Here is a 25,884-nt window from a genome sequence, read left to right as displayed (position 1 = left end):
TTCTATCTTGTATGTCTTCATTTTAAACTGGAAAAAAATGTTTCGGAGTGTCTATAGAATTCAAGAGTAAAATATCACTGCAAAGTAAAAGAGAAGCCAAGGAAATAAGCCCATATCACAAACTTCTGCAAAACATATTTTACTTTATTTCTATTACATTCACATGCCACTAAAATGATACAGTTGACACCCTAGTTCCCATGTGTATTTCCAAGGGCTGTGTCTGGCCCATTGAAGCATCTCTTTTGGGGAGAATGGCTATAACACAGAACATTGCAGGAACACATTGAGATCTTTGCACTAACTCATGCATCTGCATGACACAGAGCAGAACTGCCCTTCAGCTCCTGAAAACAAATTCCCTCACAGTTCCCTTCTTCAGCAGATCTCTCTGAAAGAACTTTAAGCCAGCTGACATTTCCTCACATACAGTTTCATATGAAGATACTAGCTTGGTTTCCCAAAGCTCTTGCTGTCTCACATTTCAGGTAGCTGCCCAAAGATTATTCGTTATCCTCACAGTCTTTCTAAACTACTGTATTCTATCACAGTATTTGAGGGCAACATTTTTCTTTTTGCTTTACATCTGTTTACCAAGTTACTTGCACTGTGGAAAAGAATTCAAAGAACTGGAGTTGCTTGTTAAAGTCTGAGTAATAGGGCATGAAAACAACTTCCTGAAACAAGTATGGTTATAAACAGTGATCAATACTATGATCAATATATTATGATCCAGTCCTCTACATGGGTAAAGAAAGAGCACAGCAATTTTCAAAGATGACTGTGACAGGGTGGGACAGGAGAGGACACTGTAAGCGTGATGAAACTGTTACACTATGTTTCATTGGGATGAGGCACCTATAACCACCTCCAGTCCAACCTGATCTATTGAAGCAGGATCAAATTATACAGGGAATCTGACCCTGCCTTGAGGCAGCAGGTTGCATTATATGTACGTGCAAGTCATATACTGGCAAGAGCTTACAACATAATTATTGGAAGACAATATTACTTTGTTTTCTTATATTTTTTAGCCTGCTTTCTCTGCAAGTACCTTGAAAAAATTAAACAGTGAGAACTATGAGTGGATTGGGGCCTTGTAAATGCTTAGAACTGAAATGTTAAGTAGCTTTAAAATGTAGTTTTTATTATTATTATAATATTTTGATAATGTTTAAGCACATTTCTGTCCCCCTCTTCAAGAAAGTTTAAAGCAAAATAGCATTTTCTGGGTTGTGGTGTGAATCAATGAATGCCTTGCCTCTCTCTCTGCAACCCTGTCCTATCAAGATTGGCCTGTCTTCACTCATTTTCTGCTGATGGTAGAAAGCTTGAGTTTTTGTACCATGAAATTCTATAATGTTGATAAAAACTGTTCTAAGTTCTTAAAGAAAATAATTTTACAGTTCTTCAGAAGTTCCAGTGGTATTAAATAGTATTGTTTAGTCCTCATTTTTCAAACTGATCCTTTCTTTTGTCAGATCAATTGTAGAAAAGAAACCACAACTATTTCTACTCAGAAGCATCGACTCTGTGTATTTGCATCAGGAAAGGCAGGATGGTTGCGAAGCTCACTTACACAGAGGAATAGCTTGGCACAGTCAGAGTGGACAGACCATGACACTGTACAGTATGATTTATGTTTTTCTTTGCAACAGAGGTAAAGTGCAGCACACTCAGAACTATATTTAAACAGAGAAACATTTCTATGTAATAAATACTTTCACTTACATTTCTGTAGTGTTTCAACAGAAGAGTATTTCATATTAATGAAATGTTAGTATCACCACTGATAACATTCAGTTCTATGGGCAGAAAAGTTTTTCCTTAAATACTTTAGGGAACAGAGCTTAGGAGCTTCAGCAGTTCATACGAGTGGACAAGAAAAGAGATGTCATCTAGATGAGAAGTTATCTAGACCAGAAGGGACTTTGAGAGGATGGTTATTCTACCTACTCTTAGGTAGAATAGATTGTTATGAATGCTTAGATGTAAGCACCCCTTCCCCAGGGCAGAATAATACATTTGAGACTTAAAATTTAAACTATTCTCATATACAGTATTTAACAATTTGAATAACAACACATGTTGCTGTTACACTACACTCATTTCCATTATTCTGTTTCCTATTAGCTGAATCTTGACAAAAACAACAGATTATAACTTGCAGCATAGTGGAAATGTCACAGTATTCATGCCTACATGCACTGTATATATTATTTAGGTAACCAGTTTCAAGAGATCCCAGAAATATTTAGAAACACAGATATTCAACAACACATCTTTTCTTACTATACTGCAAAGGTCTATAAAATTAAAAAAAAAAAGTCACCACCAAAAAAAAAAAAAAAAAAGCAAACACTCCAAGAAGAAACTTTCCTGAACAGAAGATGTGGTCAAATAAGTTCTAGCTAATTCTTTCTGTATGACATACTGCTGGGTATTGACAGATACCACAACTGACAGGTCAATATATTTTAAAGGCGAATCAAGGGCCAGACTGGAACAGGAAGAGGTCACACAACATGGATTTTTTCCCATAATACGTTAAGTAAATGGCAGCTTGCTTACTGGCTTCGGTTAATCTAGAATTTCATCCTCTAATTTTGAGGAAGTAGATAAAGGATTATGCAAGTGAAAGTAAATGAAAACTAACGAAAAAGACCACTTGAATAATATTTGATACAAGAGGAAGTTAAAGCTTTTCATATGATGTAAATCAACAGTGAAAGTTGACATTGTTCAGTAATATTCTGTGCTTGCTATAGGAGCAAACGTAGTTAAAATTAAGTAAATATGCATTTTCTAAAAGCATAAAACGAGAAAAATTTGACATAAAAGTTTGGACCAACTCAAAAAGCAGTCCATAAGTTATTGTTTTGTTTTTTTTTTTTAATTTTTTTTTAAGATTTAAAAAAAAAAAAAAAAAAAAAAAAGGTTGCATTTGTAGTTTGGAGACTCACCAAAAACTTAATTACACTAGAAAAAGTACTGCAAGGTATGTAAAAACAACAAGCAAAGAAGCTATCTGGGAGCACAACTTGATACAAGAAGGTAAAAACCCCCGGCAGATATACATGTATGTAAACAATTATTATTTTTGTTTTTTTTTTGGACAAACTTCTTCATAGCATTTGACTCTAAAAAGAGTTGTTAAATTTCTCATGTATTTGAAATAACCCAGTTCTTAGAAAAGTGAAAATTGTGCACAGAAAACGTAAGCCTTCTCATCTTCTACTCAAACACATAAAGAAAGTCTACTTCACAACTGGCACATCATCTACTCTAGGAAATCATCTCCTTTATTGTAAATACACTACTACATGCACTAGAAGTATTTTATTTGCTCAATATATGCTTCATACACAGAACTGATGTAACAAGCTAACTAGAAGGGAGATAGATGTTGAATTAGGAATTCATTCAACTGTCCACATATCAAGCCACTCTTTCCTATGCCAAACAAAACAGCAAGACAAAGTCGCATTTTCTTGAAACCATAGCACAAATCACCTATCAGAGAACACTTCTAGTAACAGCTCTGAACTTCTTCCTATCTAATACTCTCAAAGAAGTACATTCCCAAGACTCCTCCTAGAATCACACAGCTGCTGCTTTGAGCCTACATTAAAGCTTCCTCCTGTCAGCTGCCTCCTGCCCTCCACCTGAACGTGACTCACCCTAGCACACTGAGAATACATTTTAAGACTTATTTAAAAAGTACTTGTTTTAAAATTATCTTGTTAAGACCTTCACAGGTTCAAACACCTCATTTACCATTGTTTTACAGAGACTGGGGCACCAACTAAGATAATTTCAAAAACTGAACTCTGTGGTTATTGTAATAATCTTTAAAAAGTACACAGCATCTTACCGTTAGCTACACCACCCTTTTCCTCAAAAAGATGGAAAACACCAAAAAAAGTAGAGCAAGTATAGCGCCACCATGTCAGGCAAAGGTGCCCTGGAACGGTCTAGAGACTTACTTCCAATATGCTCAGTCTTAATGCTGTGGATACTGATGTTAGACCTCTATGATTAAAAAAAATCAAATTGAAGAAAAACAAAAAACACCCTGCCAGCCAAAAGTATCTGCAGTTCACACACCAAATATGTTTCAATGTAATTAAAGAAATGGATTTATTTATATTTTGAAAGCTACATAACTGACTTGTGAATTTTGAAGGTACAAGCAGTATCCCACTTGCAGGATGTCACACTTATTCAAAGCAATCTATTACTGTAATGCCTCACCACTGTGAGCTCATTCATTTGTATAAATACGCAAAATCAAAAATATTTAATATATATTTATATTAAAATGTAATCAAACGGTCTATTTGTTTCTAAACGGATACAACAGCTGAAATCTGTTGTATGACTAATATCTAACTTGAGCCATACTTTGGACGCACAAGGACATTTGCTTGGAAATTTGTTGAAATAAACAGAAAACAAGTAAAATCAAGCAGGAACAGCTACAGAGTTACGCGTGTCCTATTCTGAAATATTTCCAGTTTGTAGCATTCCTCCTACAGAAGATTCCAGCGCAACAGTGGCAGTATTATCCAAGCAGCAGTGTTCTTGTCCACACCTTGGAAGTGCTACCTGCCTATCCACTCATCATCCTTTCTGTGAAAATTCATACGCTATTGTTATTCACATGGGTAGATGGTCTTTGTTGTTTTCAGATGTATCATTTACCGATTTGTATGAGGGTAGCCAAGCTGAACGCATGGCTTACACTTCAAACAAAAGGTAGCAGTGCTCTGATAGCCCTTACTTTAAGAAGCTTATTTCACATTCTCTGATTGCATTTCATTGACAGTGATGCCTACAAAGACCTGCTTCATTTACAAAGTTACCTCGGAGCCAGAGAAAACCTATTTGTGAGTATGGTCCTTGGCAGGTCTTTCAGATCCTAGGGCATGCCCTAGGATATTTGGACATGTATCACAGTGCTACAGATTGCTCTGAGATATGGAATGAAGTTGTGCAGAGCTCCTGTACAAAGAGCAAAAGATAAATTTGATGTATTGGCAATAGATGCCAGCACATCTCATCAAAGCATGCTGATTGGCATATGAACTTTATGTGCTTTTAAACAGGCTAGGTTTTACAATCCAGTTGAATTCTGATTAATGTGTAATTAACTGATCTGTTGCAAATGAATGCAACCACTGTATAATTAAGACTGGACATAGTTTAGTCTCTGAGGTAAGTTACAAAACTCAAGGCCTGAGTACTTGGACCAAATAAATTATCATACAGAAAAATCATATTGTTAGCAGAGATTTTCACCACATTGAAAAATAAAAAAACAGCAAAATGATTCCAAAGTAAGTTGCATGTGTCACACTTGATAAGAAACTTTTTACATTAATATCCTTGCTGGTTCCTAACTTAGCAAATAATCATTATGGAAGCACATGTTAAAGAAGTTATATGAATGTAATTCACACCTTCCAATTACATACACTTTAGAAAATATAGATCAGTATGATGCAGTCATTGTACATTCAAAGTATTCAGTAGAGTCTTTTAATTAACTGTTAGAGGGTTTGATGACACCACTCCAACATAACACACATAGTGCTTGGTTAGTACATCCAAAACCACCGTCAAAAAGAAAAGCAAATATTTGACCCAATATTAAGTATTGGCAGTGTTTCAGAATATAGAAAGCCTTCCAAAATGAGAAGAGTTGCAAGCATTTTCAGATCAGGTTTCTTTTACACAGTTCTCTCAAAAATAATTTGTTTCGAAAAATAGACTTGCCTCAGTGAACTGATAAAAAAAAAAAAAAAAGCATAGCCCTGGCAAAATACAGCATTCCTACTGTTCAGCACAGTGTATCTTCTTTCTACAACTACTTCAATTCCACTACTTAGCAGGAAGACATTTAAATTTTTATTGTATTTCTACTTCTCAGGAAAAGAATGTACGACATTGATGCTAAATAATCATGGATTGAGGATTTCATGTTAGATTTTTTTTTTTTTTTTAATATACACAGCAGATGAAAATAAATGCCAGCTACTGACACTGAAAAAGAAGATTGGCCAACTATCCCCTTTGCTTCAGGGCTACTGCTGTGCTATGAATGAAATATTAGCCATCTGTAAAATCAAACATGCTAGGGAAAAATAAATACAGAAATGACATTTTGAGAGCTGTTACTTTTGCTAACAGTATAGAAGAATCCTGAGGTAAGACATGCCAGCTAATAGAGCTGCTTTCCTATACAGTCATCAATGTAAATGTTAGGTGTTGTTTATGTGTAACATTAATGAAAATAATTGTGTGTAGATAAAGGACTGAGTGTGGGCAACAAACAGAATCAAACCCTTCATCCTGCCATTTTCAAATGCTCATATTCATTTCATATATATATATATATACATGTATATATATATTTGAGAGCAATATACTGAATGAGTTGTAAAAAGGTCCAAAATATACCACAGCTACATATACTTGCATTTAAAAGTTGATGACTATTTTGTGTCAATGAAGTCATTTAACCCAACAGCAGAGTTTGAAAAAGAAAAAATGTAAAGGTGGATCAGGCCCAGAAGAAACCAGATGGCCCTGTTTATAGGAAAGACAAGACCTTGCACCAGGAGCGGCAGAAGCCCTTACTGAGTTCAAGGCTAGCTAAGGTCGGACTATGCTGCTGCTCACAGAGATCGATGGACAAAAATTCAGTTGAAGCACTGAGCCAGCAGCCACTGTCTCCTACAGCTTTAAGGTATTGCTTATCACCTGCCCCACACTGCCTTGTTCCAAGATAAGCAGCTCTGCCCAACTGCAGCCTCATCCACCTGAACTGCCTGCAGCCATCGGCAGAAACTGCTGTTGGTCCTCCGAGCGCAGCTGTTGATCCCAAGACTTTGTAACATGCCAGAGAAATAACAGTGACACTGCTCTCCCACTGTAGTCTGTGGTCCTCTTCAGGCACTGAACTGCACAGTAACTTTGCATAAGATATTAATTTGGAAATGAGTGATGAAATTTACATATTTCTAACACAAATGTTGGTTTAACGTCTTCCAGACAAAATAAACTCACCAACTCAGAACCACGACACAGCATTATGCATTGCTTATTTGGCATTCACACTCAGGCCACAGCATTTCAGTGTGATTTGCTAGGTTGTAGAAGTAATTTTTACTTAATAACTTAGATAAAAGTTAGAGGCAACAGAGGAAGCCTCAAGAGTTTCACATTCTCATTTGCACTACACCAAATTAAACACTGCACTTACATTCTGATTCATTTTCCTTCTGCACAACAGTAAAAAAAATACATGACTACAGTAGTATAAACACTTTAAATTTCATCATGTGAAAATAACTTGCTGATTTTTCATCTCGGAAAAACTTGACTTCTCATTCTAATTTGAAAGAAAAACTGCCTTTGCAATATACTCATATTCCAAAGAGTGAAACTCCTGCTTTGCAGAGCATGTTTCAAAAGCAGTATCGTCAATGGTTCATAAATATTTATGTTGATATATATGTAATTAGTGCGTATATCAGAATAACCTCCCACATCAATCTGTGGATTCATTGTTTCAGAGTCTCCTTTCAACTTGTTCAATGTTATCTTTGTGGTGTTCTTTTGTTTGTTTGTTTTTGTTGTTGTTTTTCTGAGCTACTCTTACATTAGAAATGAAAGAAAGTGACTGGTTCATTCAAGACTGTAACCTGACACTTAAAACATTTTTGTAAATGATGGTTATTACTTTTAGCATATTTCCAAAACACCACTACAATAATTGTATGGTGACAGCTTAGTCTGTTGCAAGATCTCTGTTCATTACAGTCAATCAAAATCAGGATGGCTAGAGGCAAGATTATATATATTGCTGGCATTTCTTTATTTTTATTTTTTGCTGTGAAGAAAAGGATATTGAATCTTGCAAGTCTTGGTTTTTAGTAAGAAAAGTTAGACACCAGTAAGTTCGGTCTCTGTACACAGCCATGCTATAAAATGGGCAAGTTTAAAAAATAAAATTCAAATCATCATTGGAGGCAGTATATTGAACTGACTGAAAATTCAACTGTTCAGTCACAGAACAGAAAAGGTATAGCGTGAATTCAATGCTTTGTCTGTAAATGAGATCTATTAATGAAAATGTGCGAAAGGTCCACATTAATGCACAAAAGCCTCAGATGACTTGGTTCTGACCTGTCCAGCTCAGTTAATTGCCCTGGTATTCACTCATTCTGTCTCCCACTGGAATAGGGACCAAATCACACACACATCTTAAAAAAGTTATTCTGGACTTTTTGCAAGATCCAGCAGTTATTGCACTGCATAATGCTAAAAGTCAGAATTCATTTAAAATCATTGAGATGTACTGCCTCCACAAAAGTACTTAGCCTTAGAACAATCATTACATCAACTCCTACAATTTAGGATAGATTTGCAGTCACTTCATGTGGATTCTATGCATACAAGTGTTTTGTATGGATGGAAAAGATGCAAAATTTGACTTCAAATTATCTTGAACCTGATCCTCACCAAGCCTTTTTTATTCACACCTCAGAGAATGAAACAGGAAAAGTTAAAATATAGTCCCAACATATTGCTTACATATTATGTGACTGCCTACAATACCAGAATAACATAAGGAAAAGCTGTAAGTAACAATCAGTCCCTGAAGAGCATTATCTTCTCGTACTAATCTGCAATTAATTGCATCAGATGCAAAGAACTTCTCACGATATGTTTCTACGCTTTGGGGGGGAGGGACAAAAAACCAAAACCTAAATGGTTTCACACAGCACACAGGGTAAGCAAATTTATGAAACAGGTCCCTGCTTGAGTAACTAAGGATGGTGCTGCAAGTCAGCTCCCAGCTCTCACAAAGCAGCCGTCTGCTCTGGGGGTGGCGTGCAGTGCAACAAGGATGCTACAGCAGGCCGCTACAAGTGTCCTGACAAACAGATAGGCTGTATTTACAAATGTAATTTAAAGATAGGCATGACTCGTGTACATTTAATCAGTGTCAGCACAATTGAGAAATGGATGGGGGAAACAGAATACAGGAAAGAAGAAAATATAGGAAAGACGAAAAGCAATTTAGCAGGTTTAGGTACAGCCCATCAGGCAATTGCCCAGCAGGCAATAGCTTTGGAAGCCAAAGAGAAACATCACTCCTCAGAGAAAAAGAGGAGTGCACTGCAGAAAACTGGTACTGATGGTTCCTATGCTACAAATAGCAAGTGATTTATAAAATAATACCATCCAAAATCTCTAAGATTAGAGAAAGCTTCACAGGACAGTCATTCGTCTTTTTTTTTTTTTTTTTTTTTTTTTTTGAATGGAAGAAGACAGGAAAAAAATCTAGCAGTAGTTATAGAACGAGCTAAAACTGGATATTTATCAAAATTTAGAACAAAATAAAGTGGGAAAATTTACAAGGAATGTTGTCATCAACAAACTGGATCATAACTGAATGTTACCATATTCTTGCTTAAAAACATCAGTTGTAGCAGAAAATGCCCTTTCTGTATATTAATCTATTAATCTTTTATATGCTCCTCTCCTTGTACTTCTGAATAGGCAATACCTTAAAGAAACAACTTTAAGAGACCTCAGAAAAGCTGCAAGATGCATTGCATTAAGTGGCATTATTCCATCCCCATTCTTTCAAGTAATCATTCTTACTACAGGGACAAGGACTAGAGACAAGATTTTGGCCATTTGCCTCCCAGCGTCTTTTGATGAAGAGCACCTAAGAGGTACTCAGAGCGCCATTAGGCAGAGCTTGTGCCAATTCCATACTTCACCTACCAGTTTTAGCATAGAAATTTGTTCAAGTAACTAGGAAATCAGTAATCTATGAACGAACAACATTTTCTGATGATTGGCATATTACATACATAACTCCAGATGTGCCATCAGCACATACATTACGAGCACTAGCATGAGGTACACATGCATGAATAGGAGCTGAGCAGCATGGATCCACAGACAGAAGCAGAGGTTACCTGCTAGACTTCAAACTACTGGTATTTTTTAAAAAAAATATTATTTAGAAAAGCCTTAGAAGAGCTAAGTATAAAAACTTTTAATATAAGTAACTTGCTGAATTCACCACATCACCTCACACTACCAGCTTTTATCAAGGAAGACACTATCCAGTGTAAGTTAGTCCTTACCAAAAGGCAGCAGAAAAGTGGAACCTATGTATTTTGATCTCTCTAGCTGCATTTGCATTGACAAGAAGATAATCTCAGAGTACGTAGTTCAGTTAGTAATCAAGGGAACAAGAACGGGCAAAGTGACCTGCCCGAAGTGACCAAAATATACACGATAAAACAGATGTGTTGAGGTTTTTGTGTTGTTGTTTGTTTGTTTGTTGTTTTTCAATTTCATTTTACTTTACAAAATTCTATCTGATCATTTCACAAATTCAGAATGTTAAAAATACTTATAAACAACTGTCTGGAAGACTTCATAGGGAACTGATCAGGTACTCTTTCTTTTCATCCAGGTGGTACATGCAGGAGAAATAACTTACATTTTGGATAGTGCAACTGGGGAAGGGCTGACTCAGACCAAGTGTTTTTGTACATCAGAATAAGAGCTTCTTGTCTGGAGTTATTCCCACAGGAAAGAAAGGTATCATAAAGCGAGATTCATCATCTATCTTAATATTCGTGACTTTTTTTTTCCAAACAATTTCATTCAAACAAAGTTAGGAAATAGGTGAATAGCCTAACACTGCAAGCCTATGAGATCCATTTCCAAGAAACAGAGATTCACAGTGAATTATCCGTCTTCATTTCAGTATATCATACATCCCTATTTTCTGATTACAGCTACTTCAGGTTTTGAAATTCTAAATTTGCTATATCCACAGATGGCAGTATTTCTCTTATACTTGAAACACACTTAGCTGAGCCCTAAGACTGAAGGCGTAACAACACCAGAATCTTTCAAGACATATGTAACTAATGATTTTAGGTTTTCCCTGTGACACCAAGTTAACACATACAAATATATTTACATTGATAAATGAGAATGGGTGCAGATCAAAAATCTAAATTACATTTCAGCTGCTTAAAACATGGTAAATTTTTAATCTTTTTCTTCCTTTTTTTTTTTTTTTTTTTTTGAAACAAATACTTCTAAATTAGCTATATAAAGTACTACATGTAAACTCATTTAAGTAGCCACCTCCAACTTTTTTCCTTGAGCAATTTTTTACTAGAATGTTTTAAGATGTTTTAAGGGTTACTAGAATGTTTTAAGATGTTTTAAGGGGTACTCCTCCTTCCCCTACCCCAGAGAGTAAGTAATTGCTAGAAATTCTGTATGCATGTATTGACCATTCTATTTTAAAACAGTATTCCAAAATTATCATTCTATTTTACTGAAACTTGTATGCATTTGAAGTACTATATCAATGCTATCATTACTCTCCATACAAAGAAGCGATGCAGCTTTCTTAGGACCCAAGCTGAAGACGTATTGCAACCACATTAAGAAGAATGTAATGCTTTTTCTGCCCCTAAGACAAGGATTCTTTGGTTCAAAGGAAAAGTAAACTTTGATTTCAGAAAAAAAGCTTGCTTCAATGTCAGAAAAATGTTGTGTTAAAGCTGTTTGAGGAAAGCCAAATATTTACAAACACTAAGATGATTTTCTCCTCTCTCCCTCCAGCAATGCTGTATGGAAATTCAAAGTAACAAAAGCAAAACACAAAACAGAGACAGGAAACCATTACAGATTACTTACACAAAGAAATTTTGATTTGGACAGCTGAAATACTTTTCAATGATGATTTTTCATTTCTTGTTTATTTAAAAAAAATGATGTTACTAAGGTGATAAATGTTTTACATGGATCTTCTTTAATAAAGGGGGAAGACAATTCTCTGAAACAAGTTAAATTACATACATAATTGCAAAAAAAAAAAAATGTTACCAATATCTTTAGTCTTCCTCTTTTGTTTCATTTCAGACTTTTACATGGGCATAAAATGCTGGTAGCTTATTTCACTACTTGTTTTCTTATTCAGATCTTAATGGGAACATTTTATCGTCAGAAAGTCAGAAATTCTTTTAAAATCTGATACTGCGTTGGAAAGTGGGAAATGGGGAGTGGCTAGGGGGGAGAGAACCAAGAAAATCTTATGTCATTAGATCCAGCCTTTTGGTATCTCTCAGATATGGCTCACATCAATCCCATACAAAGTGGAAAATTAAAAAAATCTTCTTACAGGAAGAAAGATACAGTACAACTACAGTACAATTTTCTCTATACATATTGCATGAATTCCATACTGGAGAAATACTTCTAGCACAAACACTTCCATATATACAGTTAGGCACTGAAGGAGTGGAACGTAAGACCTTCTTTGGACACACAACATGCTGTTTTCTGTCTAGTTCAAGAGTGCCTGTTTCAGTATTTTCAATGTCTTCATATAACAGAAAACACCAAGAATCAAGAAGATTACAGAAATGATATAATAAAGCAGCTATAATAAAGAACAGTTTTATTTCTATGCCTTCTTCTCTTCTGTATGTAAGGTTTCAGAGACAAAGCAATAGATTTAGTCATGTATTGCTACATGCAGCGTACAAACCAAACACTACTTTAATGCAGGAAATGAAAAATGCCAGAACACTGTCCTGTTGGCCTACAAATATAAATGCAAAGTGTAAATACAGAAAATGGAATTTTATATTTTATCTGAAAAACTTCAGCTATATCAAAGTTAAACTCAATTTAAAATGGTCTTCATATTTCATAAGAGACTCCCTGCTTCATCATTTTTTAATTGAGATGCCCTTCTTTCCCGTAAGCAGGAAGACAGCATACCAACTAATAGCTTACTAAATTTCTAAGACTACTCACAGCCAGCACTGTAACAACATTAGAGCATTTTTTTTTTTTTTTTTGGAAACCATAAGAACAAAGTTCACATACTGGAGAAGTGTGCACAAATAAAGCCAGTTCTTTTCATATCTACTGAAATTAACATGTCAATATTCCAGTATGATTATCAACTTATGGGCTTTGAATAGCCATATTAAAATGTAACAAGAAGGCATAAGCACAGCTTGAAGCATAGCTTCTAAAACTTTGGATTAAATCAGACAAAATGAAATAATCTTCATGAAAAAGCCAAAAAGAAAATGTAACTTGAAACAAAAATACACACTTCAGCTGAAGTGATTGGACTGGCTAATCTTCCAATTTCTCCTCAGAAAAGCACCTGCAGGCAGGAATAGAAGTTATGCCAAATAGCACCTCCATCACTTTCTTCTAGATCACCTTTACTTTTTCAGAATGAACGTTTTAGTACTGAGATGTTTGCAAGTATGACATGTATTAAGATAAGAGTTCATATAAGGAAGGCCATCAGGATAAAGAAAATTCAGAAACAAGATGAAGTAGTATTTCACACATACAATTGCTATATATAAAAGTTTTTCAGTAGTGCTTGCTAGAGTATACTTTTCTTTCTCTAAAATAAAAAATATTTAAATATTACTAGAGAAAACATTTTAAAATACATTGAGAAAATAAAGGATTTTTAAAGAATTCTCTCTTCACAAATTGGAAAGAGGTCTGCTGAGATGCCTAAGTACATGTAAATAGAACACAGGAAAAAAGCACAACAATATGAACGGAAACCTACTGAAAATGGCATATGCATTTATACAGTTTTGATATCTGTAAACATCCAGCATGCCAGCTATGATGAGAGAGGAAGTATTCTATGTTCAGAATTCTGCACTTTTCCTACAAGCAATATTATGTTAAAATCCTCACTTTCTAAGACTGTGACAGCCATTATGAACTAAAATAAATAACCACCCCCCAAAAAACAAACAAACAAAACCAAACATTTGATTCAGGCTGAGGTCTTGTTTGTTTGTTTTGTTTTTAAGAGGTCAGATGCACATATTCCCTGACTCGTAGAGAGAGCACATGCACAAAGGACACCTATGTAGAAGTCTACAGTAAGGGTGGGTGGGAAGTTCGGGGTGTATTTTTACTTCAGGATGCATATCAATTAGTAAGAATCACACGACACAATTCTGAAGTTTTTACTTTTCAAATTTAATGAGTATAATTTAAATGGACGGCATGATGATGATTCAACACTCTACACTAACAGATCTATTTTCTTCCTTCCAATTTCCTTTTTTCCACAATAACATTTTGGCATATGGCCATGTCTTCACTGTGAAGACAAAGCTCGTGAGCTTAGGCTGAGCTAAGAGTTGACCTACACGTATAATACAACTATCAAGGTGATCCATGCCATCCTGCAGTATTTGGTATTAACAGTCCAATTAAAAAAATGATAAGCATACGGGAAATGTTTCATAGTCATGGACTCTAAAATCAGGAATGGCTTACAAGACTACCTTTTCAACAGTCTCAAAAAAAATGCTAGTTAAGAAGCTATTCAATTGGAATAACGTGCCTGTCTGACCTTGCCTGTCAGACCTTTGTCTTCCAGCTTGGCAGTTACTTCTACTTAAGATACATAGAATGTAGTCTTTTATATTCAACAAGATAATCCAACTCAAAAGCTAGGTATTGTATTCGCCAAAAACAGCAAAATTCATTTTCTGCTCACCCAAAGACCATTTTATCTTCTTCCTAAGATCCCTTTCTGATTTACTCCACTATAAATTCCTCATCTCCCTTCCTGAGATGTTTACTCAAAGCATCTCTATATTCATACACAAGATTGCCTCACTTATCTCTGAAACTAAACCAAAATAACAAATTTTCAGTGTATTTTCATAATTTCTGGAGCCTATGGAAATCATTTGCCCTAAATTATGTACAAGAATGTATTTTATAGAGCAGGAAAGATAAAGCAGCTGTCCTGGGTTAACTGAGCCTTTCAGCTCGAATGCAGTACCAAGCTGACTGTGTGCTTCCTTCCACCCCTACATTTTCCTGGTTTGCCTTCTACCTTGCACATTCCCTCCTCCCAACACCAACAGATAGCTGCCTCTCCATGACTACTGCTATATTAAAGCATTTTTCATTAAGTCTCTTGACATATGAAAGGACACCAACGGATTAGAGTGCTTTCAAATTCTCTTTTTGTAAACTTCAACAGGGTTATAATAAATTACAATAGGAATGTACTCCAGATCAAAGTATGAAGACTATGCTTGCAATAATAAATTTTAGTGACACTTAATGCCTGCACAGTTTTAAATTTTAAACTGAGGATCTCAAAAGACATACGAGAGACAGGTCAAAATTTATATGGGATGTTTCACTATGCTTTCCACCACATGATTTACTACATCTTATTAAAATTTGCATAGAAAATACCTTGCCCCTTGATGATCAATGCAAATTCAACTACAATGCTGTTTGAATTCATACTCTAGTAAATTTCTGAGTAAGTGTCAGATTGATGGCCTCAGAAAATTAAGACAATGAGCAGATCTCATCCTAACACGGCTTGTGAAAACAAGTTCTTGAACTCAAAGACATGGGATTTTATTCCAGTGTCACCACCAAAGGTGTTATTCCAGCTTAAACTACCTTGATCTAATGAATTAGTGATGCTACTGAGATGAACTCATTTCAAATTACCACAACCGCACACATTAAAATCCAAATTGGAATGTATGCCTAAGGATATACTAGTACTCAGACTTTACTAATACGAAATGTTATCTGCTCGGTCATGTCTCAAAATAACAATTCCTTTCTACACATACGGTTTAATTTTATTTGTCTATGCATTGCCCTGCACCAGTCTGAGAATGAACAATGCATCACCAAGTGCAGAGTTGCTGATTAACAGATTCTTATGCGTGCTGTTATACCAGCTCACTATAGTTTCATATTGCTAAATTACTTGATTGCAATGTAAAGGCAAATGCATTTTATGCCACCTCTCTCTCTTTAAAAGCCAGCCTATGAAGTATAATTGGGAAAAAATTTCCTTGCTTTTTGGTAGAATTAATTTCTCTAAACCATGCAGTTCCTGAGTCCTTTCCAGACTGAGTACACACAGACAGCAAAAAATAGAAGTAAAACATCCCTGTTTGTAGTGTGTTTAGAGTTTCAGAAATAACTTAAAGACAAAACTAAAACAAAATATGAGTAGTTACAAATTATGAGCAACAAAATTGTATCAAGTACAATGAGCAGTAGGGAGAGAAGAGAATCTTCAATACGAGAACAGCTCAATACCTTCTTTAGTAGATCCAGTTCCTTTCATAAGGAGAGAATTGTACAAGACAATTCACAACATGTATTCTTTAATGAATGGTCATCCTTACTGATGACATAGACAGTTCATAAACAATCTATTTGTCACTGTTTGGGTTGAGTACTCTTACCCTTTTTCCCTGCTCTTACACAAAATTCTTCCAGTGACAGTCTTAGACAGATTTAGCAGCTCCATTGTGTGTTTTTTTTTTTTTTTTTTAAATCAAGTTGACTGTTTCTACAGACATCTGGCAAGAAACTAGAAAATAAACATAACTCCTATGCTTTGTGACAAAGAAGCTAAAACCTATTAGAAAACTATGTGTTCTGACATGAATTTGTTGAAGAAGGTAACACTGAGGAAAAAAAAAAAGCAAGTCTAGTCTCTCAAAAAGAAAGTCTAGTCTCTCAAAAAGATAAACATTCATTTCTGATTCAACTGGGACCTTGATGGCGGATTCCAAACTTACATACAGATCAGCTTAGTTACATGAAAGTCTGAAAATATGTATTTTTTTTTTCCCCATTTGGTTTTGGTACAGTGTTTTCAGATCAAGAACCAAGAGGGTCAGAAGTTGACAGCTTATCTATGATAAGTATAATCAATCTATCATTCTGAACACAGGCAGTGATGGACTTAACCTTCGCAAGAACATAAAAAACACATACATAACCCCAAGAGTGCTCTCTACACAGAAGAGGGAACAAGCTAGATTGTGTGATGATTTTGTTCACAAAGCCTTTTCAGAGAAAAAACAAAGGCATTTTTACATACCTTATATTGAGGCTCTCTCAAAAGCCCTAATTGTTAATAGAAAGTTCATAGAATGAATCTGAATTTTTATAATAATTACAATACATTTTAAAGCACTTCAAGAATACATAAACAGACAACATTCAAAGCGTTTTGCTTGGATCCAAGTTAATTACAGCATAGAAAGGCTGAGAAGAATACACTTAATTGCTTACACAATGAATCATCAAGCAAATATTTGCGTGCATATACACACACACACAATCAATTTTCAATATATTAGAGTTACAAAGAATTATCACACTTCAATACTAACAGGCAATATTTTATCCTCCACAAAATTATAACATTTGTAGATGTTACATCTGAAGTCTAATTAACAGTTTTTCATGTATACTTATGTGCATTAACATGCACAACTCCCTGCAAGTCTGAGATACTTTTATGACAGTTATTTTACTACAGTGGTTACATTCAATAAAAAAGGCAAAAGAATCTGAAAGCGAGGTAGATCTGTTGATTTTCAATTTATTTTGAATCAAGAGGAAGAAAATGAAAACTTAAAAGACTATTTAGTGAGAACGTTGTAACCACTAGATTATATTTAACTACTGAGTATTTAATTTCTTTCATAAAAGACAGCAAAGTGAAACAAATCAATGCCATCTATATTTAGTCTAATTATCATTTACAGAAATTTTCCTGAACTTCATAGCTACAAAAGGAGGAAAAAACAATTGTGAGAGGACAAAGGAACAGCTATGTCCTGCAGAATCAAAAATCCAGAAGATGTAGAAAATGCTTTCGATAACATAACAATTTTGTCATAATTTCTGTAAATTATATTTTTTCATGCTTAACTAGAGAAATTCTTCTGAAAATCACTGCTAAACATGCCAAGTTGTAATATACACAAGCTTATTATTGTGATCATTCTTCAGAACAATAAAGCACTAACAAAGACTTTTGTACAAAGAGATATAGAAGATTTCATGTGACACAATCCATCGAATCAGTAGATCTGGTTACATACACTCACACATGTTGACAGAGATGTTACAAACCTGAACTGCGAGCTGTACAAACTACACAAGATGCAAGGAAACAGATGGAGTCTTAAGAAGAAAGCTTGAGGCATTAGCAGAGGTCACAATACCAGTATTACTGTGATTAAATGGCGGCACTAAGCATAATACAAGAAAATCTATAATTCCCCCAAATAACTTAGGTTAATAAATAAATAAATAAATAAAGTCTCTGTAACAGCAGAGAAAGAAAAAAAAATGGAAAACTATGCATCATTCAAAAAAAATCCAACCTTATAACCCAATTAGAATGGTTTGATTTACTACATATCCACTCCACTCATAATACTTGAATATCTGATACTATGAAGACCCAAGAGTTAGACACAAACTAAGGAAACATCAGCATTGCTTGACATGTCAGCGTTGCTCTGAAAAAAAAACAACACAGAAAAGTCACACAAGACATTGAGAGTCCTCAATTCAAAGGACTCCCTCCTGCCCTGGAAAAATTACACCCAGATCTCAATCCATGAAAAATGTCGGAGCAGCTGTTAACTCCTGAGTTCTGAGGATGTTGCTGACTGTGAAGGTTTATTTTCAAGGCTTCTAACTTGAGAAACCACAGTGTAGACAATAACTAATCACCACATGTATGCAAAAAGCCATTTCATTTCCATATTTAAAAGAGATACACACAGGTATGGAGCTTTCTTCCCTACCCTCTCAAGTAGGAAATGGAATCAATTACCACAACCAATTTCTAGTGTTTGGACACACTTTGTGAAGAGAAGTTGGAACGGAAGGAAAAATGGACATGTGCGTATGTGTTTGTGTTACATTCTGAGACAGTCTTCCTCTTTAATTGCTTTTGTACTAATCTCTAAAGCATTTTGAGTGTATGTAGAAGTGAAGCGTATTTTACTGAACTGTAAATGAACAAATACATTAACAATTTGTACATCTAGAAGACCTTCCAGAAGAGACTCAAAGCAATTAAGGAAGCCTATTCTAAAAAACTGGATTCTCCACTTCCACTCCCTAAGTTTTGAGTGGGGGCATATGGTGTACTGTGGAACAACACTGTAGGCAGACAAGAAGTCTATGCCAAATTGTAGGTAAAACCTCAGATAACACCCTTATTTTGCACCTTGCATGATCTTAAGGGTCTTTTCCAACTTTTATGATTCTATGATTTTAATTGTTTCTGTCAGACTGCCATGAAATTAAAACACCTGGTAGAACTGGCAACACAGAAAGCACATTTGCCAGGTATGCCAGCTAAGCATACTAAGAAGGATGACTTCAAACTCCCTATCCTTTACTAGCTGAGCATTTTAAGACTGTTCATTAACAGGAGTTGACTGTATGGAACTAGTTTAACAAGTATTTGCTCTTGCAAGGCTATTTTCTAACTTATGATCAAAAAAAGTCACAATAATCACTGAAACCAAGGCACAACAGCAATAATTGTAAGAAAGTAAACAGAAAAAATAAAATTCAGAGTCACTTGTTTGCAACATCTCTAAGAAAAAGAAAATAACCCCTTTGGTTTAAAATGAATATCCTTGTTCTGAATACAATTTCTTTTTAACCAGAGTAGATAGCAAGAAAAGTAGTATTTTAGGTTTTGAATCAGAAAAAGATACATTTTGCCTTAAATGACATCCCAATTTATATTGTAGGTTATGTTCTGTTCTTTTTATTTCAAACTTTAACTTAACATTCTTAAAGCAAATTGTATGCACATCTCCCAGACTGAAATTGGTGCAACTGATACAGCTTTTGCACTATTTATTTCTTTCCTTGGCTAACTTTTTTTTTTTTTTTTTTTTTTTTTTTTTTTTTTTTTTGCCTAATAAATGCTTTTTTATTATCAAATTCCTTAGCTTACAAAAATCTAAGTTTCTTTCTGCAGAATACTCATTTGGAGGAATAATTGATGCATATCATTTTTTTTTAAAGGCCAAAGAGAGAACAAGTCCTCATACCAAACCATTAGAGAAGAAACTGTTTAGAGCATAAAAAATATAAAAATAAAAAGAACTCTAAATATAAATAAACTACTGTGTAAGTGAACTGATGAGTGGGAAGAATGGGAAGAAAAGGAAGCATTTCAGATTGATTTGATATTAGTGAAACAGAGATAAATGTCATCCCAAACAGTAACACCATCATTCAATGATTGTGACTGCAAATTTCTGTAGTTAATGAAAATCATTTCCTTGCTTCTAAGTGAAAAAAAAACTTGTTTTTCAGGGAGAGAGAAACTTGGTCTCTGGAGCCCTAATTAACAGTTGTTTTACTATAGAAAAGCCACAGAAAACAGTACTAGAGATTCATGTTGGGATTAATCTCAATTTAAATCAATAGATTCAAGTTTAAGCCTATTTTAAATGAAGAAGAAAGCAAGAAAATGATTGTTTGCAAACTGAAAAGCAAGGTTTTAGTGGCATAAAACAGTAAATATTTGTGCTATAACGGATCCCAAGGATCTACAGTGCTATTTAAGGCCCTTTGGGCTAGATCTTACGTCTATTCTAGGCAATAAAGCAGTTACCATTCCTTGCCTAAATTTAGGTAGACACAGATGAACCACAAGATAAGGAGAGAAAATGGAAACAAGCTCACTGAAGAACTGCACAGCTCTTCAACATGTCCTGCAGGGTTTTCCATAATTGCAGGGTGCAGACAACGAGCAAGAGAATAGGAAAGAAAATTTCAAGGAAATGAACTACTACAGTTGCCTATAGCTTTTCTTCAAGGACAGGATGGAAAATGAAGCAACATACAAACAGAACAGTACAACTAGTATTTATGGGAAATATATGAGAGTTTTTAATGTTGAAGTTAGACATCATCCAGTGGATGACAACAGTGGTTAATTTATTCACAAGGTGTGATCAGAAGATCCCTGTAGTATTTTAGAAGTCTTTTAACTTCTATTAGTCCTTGTTTAGCAATTTAGGAAATAAGCAAACCTTAAGACTTTTTGTTCTTTTGTAGTAGTTGAATTGACAAGAAAGATTCTAGTTTAGTCAGATGTAGGGTATTTATTTTGGTTTTGAATCTTCACATTAGAGTAGGCAAATATCTTTGACTCCAAATATTTTTCCAAGTTTTTCTTCTGTTTTGAACTACATTAATATTATATGCATTTTGTATTTCATTATCATTACAATTACAAACAAAAATACTTGTGTATGAACAGAGGTTTTACCAATATTGCCAATAGAAAAACGACTTACTAATACAGGCAGATACTGTGAATGCTTTGGACTTTTTCTTAAAATGTCATTAAATCTCAGACAATCAGATGTGTATTATCTATGTTAACACCTTCATGGAAGCTTGCCGGTGGAGGAGGAAACTGTGACCTTATTAAAGCATAGCACAAAAAGAATTAGTAAGTTTTGTGATTTCCTAAAATCGCATACCATTTTCTGACCAGCACTGGCCAGTCTCAGTACTAAAATCTCCATCAACAACAGGAATTAGGCAGAACAAACTGCAACTATAGTATGATTGCTACTCCCTATGTGCTTTGAAAGAAAAGGATTTAGATACAGCAGAAGTATCAAAACAATTACTATAAAACAATACTATTATTATTAAACAAACTGTCCTTCCAGAGTGTTCATTCCCTAAAGCGGAATGTTAATCACTGTCATGCTCATTTTCAGTGAAGCATGTTAAGTTTTTCCTTTCTAGGTTAAGTCTTCCATTCCAGATGGGCAAATGAAACCCTAGAGATTACTTGCAAAAGCTGCACAGAAAACTGAAACAGACAGTAGAAAATAATATACCAATGATCTGTATTATTAGAAAATTAATGTGCAAAGTTTTACTGTTCAAACTTAAGTTTTCATACGTCACTGCTTGCCTATACTGGGCTGTCAGTGAAAATTTGATGTCCAGAAACATGGAAAATAAGGTTAACTACTTCCAGGACTTTTCCAGTGGTTTCTCATAGATGTCTGTAATAAGGGCACAGAACTATCCTGTGTTAATAGCATCAGGAGAAAGTCACGAGCAGTGATCAGTGGAAACAAAACTTCTCAGTAACAATCTTTCACATACAGAATGTAAGTGATACTCCAACACTGGGGTAGTCAAATATAATTCTAGATCTTAAAAGAGAAATTCAAGCATATCTTTGAGAGCACAGTTTTCCAATTCCATGTGTACCCCTAATACATTATTATTTATTTTTAGGTGTTTCCTTTTCCTTAAGGTAAGCAAAGCATTGAAAAGGCAGCATGTTGCTTTGTCATCTTAGTTTTCAGAAGAAAACACAATAGAATTATTGAAAGACCCAGGGAAGCACAGAGGCACCCAGAGTGCTTTCTCCAGGTGTTCTGAAAAGAGACACCCCCTGCCCCCTTCCTCCTACCTCACTTGAGGCTTCTCTTCCCAACTCTTGTCTTTCTCTCAAAACTGAAATTTAGAAAACTCATTTATCACTGTATTTGCTTAACTAGCATTTTAAGTACACCAGACTGAAAGCATTCTGAACGTAAGTTTTCTACTCCAACATTCATTACAATTTTTTTTCCACCTTTTACATATAGCAAATGATAATGTATTTACTGAAACATTTGCAGTACTCAAGGATACACAATATTAATTGCTCAATCAACCTGCATTGACACACTGAATTTAACATGCCACATTGAATTACTGATCATTTTTCTAACCTTATGAAGTCAATCTGGGACAGAGACATCTGCAGTTTAGTACACATACTTTCTAAACACCTGTTTCCTCAACTACTGTAGTATCACTAATCTGAACAGAACAGCACACATCATAGCTTGTACATTTTGGTGCCTGACTACACAATTCAAATATTTATTTCATTCACTCTTCATTCTTGAGAAAGTATCCTATGTACATGTTATTGGAACCAGTAGCTTCACTAGTATACCATACAATTATATTTTTTATTTTTATTTTTGTAGCGTATTCAAGTTACTTTAGTTCTTTAACAAAAGAAAACCCCCAAACCACAGCCATGGTATGTAAGTTTGAGTGTCCTAATACTGTGAAAGAGAAGACATCAGCACAAACATGTTTAAATCAAATGTCAGCACCACTTGTTTTTTCATTTTTTTAAACTTATAAATATATTTTAATACATCTATTTTATAGTATACTATAAACATTCTACTAAGGAAGGCAAGCAGAATATATCCAATGCTCCTCAAACTTCGTAATAAAACATTTAAGAGCAAAAACTGAAGGCATTACTAAGCTAAAAAGTATGTAATTTTCAAGTGTTTCACTGTGTAAAAACTGTCTAAAATAATTGTTTTCAGCATGCTTTCAGCCTTTTTTCCCTTTATGTGACTAACAGAACTGCCATACAAAACTTGCCACACCACATCACAGTAAAAAACAAACAAAAACAAAACAAAACAAACAAAAACCAACAACCACAACAACAATAACAACAAACAATTCTGTAAAGTAATGATTATTTCACAAAGAAATTAAGGAATAAAAATCCAGAAGACAGCATCAAGCTTACATTGCTTTAGCATTGCATGTAAAAATAAGAGCAACATTCAATTTTTAAGACTACCAAATTGAACTGCAGCTTGTTGATCAAATGAGAGCAACTACCAAAGCTTTTGTAGTGCTTAGGAAGCAGTGCAACAGTTATTTTTATTTTTTCTTACAAACAAAAGGTATATCTAGCTTTTACTACTTCCCTTCTTCCACAGCAGGACGTGCTTCCTGTCTCTAAAATTTGTCCTTGCCTGCACCTCATTAAGCTTCTGCTCTTCACTTGGAAGCAATGAAATATAAATCAACTGATTCCAGATTACTTCCCTTCACTAATTATTTGATAATGAGTAATTGAAGTAAGCACAGAGCTATCCTTAGTTATTTCATTGTTACCCTAAAAAGCTTAGGAAGAGAAGAACAGATGAAAGACAAGCTAGCTCTGTAAGACGAGGCTTACCATCTGACAGACTTGTAGAATTACCATTAAAATACTAGTTTAAGTTATAAATCAGAGTAACTTCTGAACACACTTAGCACACTTCCAAACCTTATTTCTGTTACAATTAGGAACCACCCTGATTTTATTTTCTTAGCTTACAGTATATCTTACAGACAGAAAAACAATGTGTATTACAATTTGTACTAAATCTTTACAAAAATATTTATGCTCAAAAATAAATAGCATGACTATAAGATGGTGTCATATCTTTTGATTTCACTGCCAAGCCTTCTGTAGATGAGAAAATGAAAGGCATGCTCCTAAGATTACTTACCCATGAAGTTGAGATAGCTGTCTCCTCCAAGTGCATGAGTAATGAGACGAATCATTTTATGAAGCTGTATTCCACGATCAATAACTGGAGTTAGAGGCGAGAGCACACTCATGTTTGTATACATCTCTGCATCCATCAATCGAAATGCCAGTGTCTTATCACCAACAAGTGCCTATAATAGTTTAAAAAAAAAATGAAGAAAACCCCTGAGTGTACTAGTGTACTAGAAGTGTTTCTAACTTTTTTTTTTTTTTTTTTTTTTTTAAACAGGTGTTCTGTATTCTAAAGGGAACATTAGAACAAGATGATCCTTAAGGTTCCTTCCAACCTGCGCCATTCAGGAGACTGGCAAGGGGTTAAGGACGTGACTCGGTGTTCACAGTCTGGTCCCAGTTCACAAAGTGAACATCCTGCCCCTGCTGATGAGCCTAGCTGCTAATTATTGCAGCGTTGCATTTTTTTTGATGTGTAACCACTTGATTGTGATACGTGATCTCTTGTCAAAAAGAAAAAGTCTGCAAGTTGACACAGAGACATCCCTGAGCTGAGCCCTGCCTGAACACCTGACCCAACTTTGCACTTTTCCTTTGCAATCCTGTGAGTGTACGTATACAGTCAATCAGCTCCTAGCTATCTCACCCTTGCTATGATCTTGTATTTCACTTGATGGTATCAAACTGCACAATTACTTCTGAGAACCTTTTTGCCTACATATATTAAATGTAAAATGCTAGTGTACACTCAATAAACCACAAGAGACCTAGCATTTTGGAATTTTTGTAGGGGAAAAAAACAAAAACAAAACTAAGAAAGCAAACATCTCAAGTAAAGTTCCTACGATGTACAAATAAAGAGCTACTAACAATATTCCTGATTTACAGATGCAGAGTGTGAAACATTCATTTATATGCTATCGAGAATATTACTAGTTTTCTGATTTCACAGAAGGTAGCAAAATAAGCTAGTATTTCTATCAAAAAAACAGTAACTGAATTACTAACTTCGTAGTGTTTGCTGGTATTTAAGAATGGAAAAACACCAAACAAATGCTGTTGGTTATTCTAATATTATTAGGATTATTCGAATATGTTAGCATACAGGTAGTTGAAAATATTTTGGAGTGTTTGCATGCAAATATATGATTTTTGTTTCATCAGCCTGTCTCTTTATACTCTAATGTGAAAACTCACTACATTACAACTTAGTTGTCTATGTGGAAACAGCTCTAGCTGAAAGGCCCCATCATCCTTCAGTTTTCAGACTAGCAATATAATGGCATAAATAGATAATTCCCTCAAGTTAAAAATAAATTCCTTCAAGCTAAGGAAGAAGTTATTATGCAACAAGGGCAAGACTGCAATGCTAAAAAGTTCTGTATTAAGCAGACCTGTATTTGCATGCCTTTCATTTGGCTCTACTTTTTAATAGTTAATGAGTATTCTTCTATTTCAATAAAAGGATTACTTAACTTCTGTATTCACACAGACACAAGTGCATGAAGTGTATGACATCAGACCAGCAGGCTATCTGGCTTAGTGTACTGTCTCCAAAAGCAGCCAGTAGCTAACAGGCAGCAGAGAGTATGAAGGCAAACAAA

General features: G+C 34.8%; 1 protein-coding gene across 2 annotated transcripts in view; it reads right to left on the bottom strand.

Annotated features, from left to right (window-relative positions):
• The window catches only part of GBE1 (1,4-alpha-glucan branching enzyme 1), a 177,852-nt gene that overhangs the window by 39,580 nt on the left and 112,388 nt on the right, over nucleotides 1-25,884 (bottom strand). For both annotated transcript variants that reach the window (XM_032191794.1, XM_032191787.1), the window contains exon 12: nucleotides 24,288-24,459. In XM_032191794.1, coding sequence (XP_032047685.1) covers nucleotides 24,288-24,459 — 172 coding nt within the window. The remainder of the gene's footprint in view (nucleotides 1-24,287; nucleotides 24,460-25,884) is intronic.

This window comes from Aythya fuligula, chromosome 1, assembly GCF_009819795.1.
Source record: "Aythya fuligula isolate bAytFul2 chromosome 1, bAytFul2.pri, whole genome shotgun sequence".
NCBI classification, from domain to species: Eukaryota; Metazoa; Chordata; class Aves; order Anseriformes; family Anatidae; genus Aythya; species Aythya fuligula.
The sequence above is the reverse complement of the archived record's forward strand: the minus strand, read 5'-3'. Positions and strand labels throughout refer to the sequence as shown.